Source organism: Rhea americana, unplaced genomic scaffold (assembly GCF_003343005.1).
Source record: "Rhea americana isolate MKP2758 unplaced genomic scaffold, rheAme1 scaffold_29, whole genome shotgun sequence".
Classification (NCBI taxonomy): domain Eukaryota; kingdom Metazoa; phylum Chordata; class Aves; order Rheiformes; family Rheidae; genus Rhea; species Rhea americana.
This window is the reverse complement of record NW_028186412.1, coordinates 5,708,257-5,714,965: the sequence shown is the minus strand read 5'-3', so window position 1 is coordinate 5,714,965 and position 6,709 is coordinate 5,708,257. Positions and strand designations below refer to the sequence as shown.

Below are 6,709 nucleotides of genomic sequence, written 5' to 3'. Positions count from 1 at the left end.
AGGAGGACTAGGGAAAATGTGGGCCTGCTACTGAACGGGGCGGAGGCCCTGGTGACAAGGGATACAGAGAAGGCAGAATTTGCTGCCAGTGTCACTCCAGTCTTTAAAAAGGGCAAGAAGGAGGACCCAGGCAACTCTAGGCCGGTCAGCCTTACCTCCATCCCTGGAAAGGTGATGGAACAGCTCATTCTGGATGTCATTTCCAGACATGTGGAGGAAAAGAAGGTGAATCCATGCTGGCTGCTCCTGATCACCAAGGGGAAATCCTGCTTAACCAACCTGATAGCCTTCTAGGATGGAATGACTGGCTGGGTAGATGAGGGGAGAGCAGTGGACGTTGTGTACCTTGACTTCAGCAAGGCTTTTGACACTGTCTCCCATCACATCCTCCTATATAAGCTCAGGAAGTGTGGGTTAGACGAGTGGACAGTGAGGTGGATTGAGAACTGTCTGAAAGGCAGAGCTCCGAGGGTCGTGGTGTAGAGTCTAACTGGAGGCCTGTGGCTAGTGACGTCCCCCAGGGCTCAATGCTGGGTCCCATCCTGTTCAACTTCTTCATCAATGACCTGGATGAGGGGACAGAGTGCCTCCTCAGCAAGTTTGCTGATGATCCCAAGCTGGGAGGAGTGTCTGACACACCTGAGGGCTGTGCTGCCATTCAGAGAGACTTGGACAGGCTGGAGAGCTGGGCAGAGAGGAACCTCATGAAGTTCAACAAGGGCAAGTGCAGAGTCCTGCACCTAGGGAAAAATAGCTGACCTGCTAGAAAGCAGCCCTGTGGAGAAGGGCCTGGGAGTGCTGGTGGATGAGAGGTTGACCATGAGGCAGCAATGTGCCCTTGTGGCCAAGAAGGCCAATGATTTCCTGGGTGCATTAGGAAGACTGTTGCCAGCAGGTCGAGGGACATGATCCTGCCCCTCTCCTCAGCCCTGGGGAGGCCTCATCTGGAGTCTTGTGTCCAGTTCTGGGCTCCCCACTACAAGAGAGACATGGAGCTACTGGAGAGAGTCCAGCATCGGGCTACGAGGATGATCAGAGGGCTGGAGCATCTGCCCTATGAGGAACGGCTGCAAGAGCTGGGCCTCTTCAGCCTGGGGAAGAGAAGACTGAGGGGGGATCTGATCAATGTGTACAATACCTGAAGGGAGGGTGTCAAGGGGACGGGGACAGACTCTTTTCAGTTGTCCCGTGTGACAGGACAAGAGGCAATGGGCAGAAATTGAAGCACAGGAAGTTCTGCCTGAACGCGAGGGGGAATTTCTTTCCTTTGTGAGTGACAGAGCACTGGACCAGGTTGCCCAGAGAGGTTGTGAAGATATTCAAAACCTGCCTGGATACCATCCTATCTAACATGCTCTAGGTGATCCTGCTTGAGGAGGAGGGTTGGATGATGATCTCCAGAGGTTCCTTCCAACCTCAACCATTCTGTGTGAGTGAYAGACAGCATTTAAGTTTGCAAACTATCATCAGGAATCTGTATCTCCTCTCAAACATCTTAGCTATTTAAAATACAAAAATCATAATGCCAAAAGTACTCTGCTGCTTCCTTACACCTCTGCAATACAGGATCACTTACCTTCTGAAGACCCCTTCCACGCCAGTAATACCCATTCCATCCACAATATCCCTGGTTAATCTAAATGGAACAGTCTCTGGTGTGGGAAGGATTTTACCTTGCTCAAAAGCAACCCCTGGAGGAAGGGATAATAAATGTTTTTAAAAAATGTTTCGGTAAAGAAAAATGAAGGTTCTCTTTTTTCTTTCACTTACCCAGATCTATATGCACTAGTTCTGCAGTTTGTTCATCTATCAGTATATTCTGAACATGCCTGTCTCCAAGTCCAAGTATATAGCCAACTAAAATAAAAAGAATATTCAAAAACAAAATATAAGTGCTGAAACCATATTTACATACCATAAAAACTAGGAAAAATGTGATAAAGAGAAGAGTATTAGAATCAATATAACACAYGTAAACAAATTGAAAGTGAGAGGAATATTTCTTCCCCCATGTATACAAATTATTCCAATTAAGAAGAGCAAATGCCACTCCATGAATCCAAAAAGAAGAGGTTATCTGGATGCAATAGCAAAAAGGTTCCTCTGATACAGATGTGCATGGTTCTGCCTACTCCAAAGATTTCTTGCCCATTTCCCTCTGTAGATAGGTTAACCAAATGATTTCTTAACTTTCTAAAAAAAAGGTAAAAAGSAAGGGCACAGTAAAATTAAGAGCTTTTTATTATTAACATATTTTAAGAAAACTTTTAAACTTATATATCCCAGAAAACAGRTCTAGACATAATTCAGTTGAGCTCAACTATACATGAACAGTTTGAGACATTTGTGTCTAASCTCATTTCAAAAATCTCCAATGACACAAATTATAACTCTTTCAGGTAAGCCCATTTCAGTGCTTTACTATCCTCACATTTAGAACATCTACAAATTAAATCTCGCTTGCTGGACTTTGAGCTGCTGCTGTTTTTYGTATTCTCTGATGGCTAAGGAAAACAATAATTTCTGTAAAACTCYTTCATCTGAATTCTGCTAAATTGTAGATATACTTTTTTTTTAGGAAAAAAAGGAAGTATACAAACAATATGACAGAAAAATCAAAGGAAAAATGCCAAAGSTTAACAAACTATTTCAGCCATTGCTAATGATGCTAGTACAAGGAAAGTAACAATTTAACTTTTCAGATTTAATTCAGTTAAAACATTTGAAGCYTCAAATGAAATGAATGAGTGTTAAGGGAAAATCAACAGAATCAATCAGATAAAATCCTTAAAAATCTACCAGACTCTAAAAATACACATAAAACAAAAAAACAGCATTTCAGTCCCTCTTTCTACGGAGGACAGAGAGGGGGAAAAAGAGATCCCAAAATTCCRATTATAAAAACAATGCTAGTGTTCTCACTGGCATTTTGTCAGCCTGTCCCCCACGCATTCCTGACATGTGGCAAAAGCTGAATAACCATTACCTCTGAAGTGGCAAAAATTCTTTGTTTACATAATCTAAAAAGGCAATATTAATAATCCACCATGCAGACACTACTGTCTTAAAAAGAATAACTGCAAGTGTATATAGTACCTATAGAAGATGTAGCCACACTGCGGGTGTACGCCAATCGTTTCTGAAACCACACAGCTGGATCCAGGAATTTTTCCATGCAGAAATAACGGAACACAGGCTGAAAATTCTCGCAGACGTTCATAAAGATAYTGTATTTCTCATCAGAATGTTTCTTTTGTGCATCCTTTAAATATATAAGATATATTTTCCCCATGATTGACTGGTTTGGATGGAAGTTACCTCTTCCTTTKAAAGAAACACATTAATTCCTTTCTAGCCCTCAATCAAATACTTAAGCTGTTCTCTCTCTTTTCTCTGAGCTACGAAGGAATTTCTTTTTTAAAGCAATCATTAAGGTATTTATCTGTTTTACTAAACAATTATGTTTTCATACACAACYCATGGGCTGCCTGTAAAAAACACACTCCCATTCCTTTGCTTTAGCAGGTTCTTCTGTTTACCTGAAGGCATCATGGGAMAGTCATTCTCACTCATTCACACACAAAGCTTCACCAAAGCCAAAATTAAATATACTTTTATCCTGTTAATACTACATAGATTTAAAAGGAAATAATCTCTTGCACAGCCTTGGCTATATAAAGTAACAGGTAAAACTGTTTGCAGTGACCTGCTGAAACCATTCAGTGTCCCTTAAATACAGGAGTGGTTGTCAGAGTGGTGCCTGGCCTAAACTGAAGATGCATATCATCCAAAAACGTAGGGAGTGACGGTAAGATATGACTTGCATTCACCAAATTGCAAGCTGCCCCCAAAGGGGGTGGACCTGCTCACCCACTCACATCCACAACTGCTGCTGCTTTTTTCCCCCCCCCCTTTTTTTTTGGGGGGGGGGGTCTTTGCACTTTTTTAACACTAGTTTGTAAGCTAGTGAGCTCGTTTGGGGAAGTAAACCAGCTGAACCCATCTAATAGCTACCCACCACCAGAAGGAAGAACCCTCCCCCTATCTGCATCTACTGAGTAAGGTATTTTTCTGAGAGCTTATATAAAATTGGTCGTCTTTTGGCTTAGCTCCCTGAACTGACTTATAGTGAGGTCAGACGTGTGTGTGTATACAGCTGTGGGTATCGAAGAGGAGTGTGTGTGTGTGTGTGGGGGAGGTATGGATGAGGGCCAAACCCCTTCACATTGCCTTATGACAATTAAGACATTACATCCATCTCAGCTGCATTACAGAACACTATTTTTATTCTCAAGGATCAGTACTTAAAGAGAATTCTGTTTTTTTTCATGAAAATAAAAWGATGTTTCAATGCAAAGAGGAACATGGCGAGTATAAATTCTGTAAGAAAACTTTATATTGACTCTGCTGGGTCTCTGTAATGATCATTTTGGAATTCCAATAGATTTATACTCTAGAAAAGAACTACAACAGATTCTTGAAGATTCAGTTATGTTCAAATCTTCCCTGCAACAATCATTCAGTAATTTTGATTTTGTAAAAACTCTTCCCAGGTTGCATTCAGATTAGTCTGAAGATCTATGACCAGATGCTGCTGGTCATATTCATCTTAGAAGTATAGCTTTGTTGTCTCCTTAAATACCTAAGAAAAAGAAAACCCCTCTGTGTAGCAGTATATGAGCTAGATGTTTTTCTTCTATTGCTAGGACTCACCATCATCATCTTCTGACACTGATAACTGCAGTAATCTTTTGGCCTGTATCTCTTGTGAGCTCCGTCTTCAGCATTCACAAGAAACTCTCCGATGGGAGTTGTTCCTGAGCACCACTCAAGAACACCACTTCTCTGAGAAAGGGGAACTACCTGTGAAAACAAAACCACTGCTGCATGAGGGGGGCATTACACAAACAACTATGAATATACATACTTCAGAGCATGGGTGGGTATTTATGTTTGCTTAAAAAGACGGAAGACCAAACCACACAGCAGACTACAATATATGTTTTAAAATATATGTATATGCAATATATAAAATCTACTCAAGATTTTCCTAGTGAATACTTCACCGACTTTTTTAGCCCAGAGAACCTTCCATGGATAATAGTAACATGTCATACTTGAACAGGCTAATACAAGCATTGTGTGAATTAAGGYAAAAAGTAAAATCTGAAACAAACACATGGCAGCTGCTTGAACATATTAGCTTAGTCCTAGTCTGCTTCCCATCCTAAGGAACAGCCGGTCACTTCATAATTGGCTGTAACAGTTACCTTGATTACTCAGCAGACAGAACTCGCCATGAGACTCAAAGATCTCCTGCCCACAGAGGAATAGCTACCACTCATTATCCTTCACTGTCCCCTCTTACGAAGGAGCTATATACTTCATATATACTATATGTATTTCATTTAATATTTGCAACTTTYATCTTCTTTGTTCTTCCTGTTTAGAGATGCTACAAAAGTATGAAAATCTCCTTATGTAACCCCTGTTCCTTTCCTCTCTGCTCTTATTCATTTATACTCATGTAAAAAAAAACAAGTCTTCATTGAAATCTATTCAGAAAATGCAAACCAAACTCCAGCTGTGAATTCTTAAAACCACGCTAACAATTCAGATAATTTCCTTGAGAGATTCCGGAGTGCATATTTCTCGCTTATCAAAGACAAGAACTTTTACTTAAAAAGTGTTTACTAACAGGTCATCTTCATAGCTTTTACTGTAGTCTCAAACATACAAAAAGGAAGGAAAAGGGGAAAATACATGTCCAAATACATTTTCTGCATTCATATTTAGATTTTATTTCTGTATTTCCAATTCCAGCAAAAACAGTTCTGCAATCTAAATCCTGCATGAACAGACTCTAGACAGGTCTTCTGGATATAGYTGTGATGAAGAATATAAGACCAAAATTAATGAGAATTCAGGAACAAACTTGCATGCCAAGTTTAATGACTAGCATCTTACAATTGTAAGATGTACCTTTGTGTAATGCACAAAGACAGTGCATAATGCATGACTTGCTTTCATCATATGAACTTAAATTGAAAAGAAATTTTTGAAATTTAAACATACATTGGGGCAGCAGATTTTTTTTCTAGGGACTTGAAAAAATAAACTGTAACGATTATTTTGAGTTTATTCCACACCTTATGAAGGGGTGACTGTTTTCACAACATGTACAAAAATATACTTTTATATTGTCTTTGGGTTAAAAAGAGAAGAATGGGAAAATATGTTGTAACAGCAGCATTTATTCCTCTGTTTAAGTTGTTCTTCAAGGCTACCTTGTATCTTCGGATGGTTAATTTTCTCTTTCGTGTTTCAGTGTTTTGCTGGAGCAATGYATTGCACATCTGGAAAACCTGCTGCATAACAGCATCTTGTCGCAGGTCATCACGTCCCTGTAGCGCAAACACAAAAAGCAGTTAAAGACCACTTTTGTCAGCATCCAACTTCTTCTACAACTTAAAATACTTCAAAAATCCCCAAAACACAGGTTACCTTTCCATTATAATCTCCTGCAATAAAATGTAATTAACATTTGCTTCTCCTTTGTATTTGGTTTTCTGATAGTGCTCTGTTGCTTAAAGAGAACCATCATCAACTTAAATCATCATCGTCATAATCTTTTTGACAATATTATTTGATTAAAGATTAAGTCAACATACATAATGTACGGTACCTTTTTTTTTTTTTTTTTTTTAAT

The 6,709-nt window shown here is 39.7% G+C and overlaps 1 protein-coding gene across 1 annotated transcript in view; it reads right to left on the bottom strand.

Moving 5' to 3' along the window:
- ATM (ATM serine/threonine kinase) overlaps positions 1 to 6,709 on the bottom strand; it is an 84,792-nt gene that overhangs the window by 9,193 nt on the left and 68,890 nt on the right. Inside the window, exons 56-60 of the mRNA XM_085309060.1 lie at positions 6,288 to 6,404; positions 4,714 to 4,863; positions 3,097 to 3,262; positions 1,771 to 1,857; positions 1,577 to 1,691 (exon numbers count right to left, since the gene is read on the bottom strand). Of these exons, the coding sequence (XP_085165186.1) occupies positions 1,577 to 1,691; positions 1,771 to 1,857; positions 3,097 to 3,262; positions 4,714 to 4,863; positions 6,288 to 6,404 (635 nt within the window). The remainder of the gene's footprint in view (positions 1 to 1,576; positions 1,692 to 1,770; positions 1,858 to 3,096; positions 3,263 to 4,713; positions 4,864 to 6,287; positions 6,405 to 6,709) is intronic.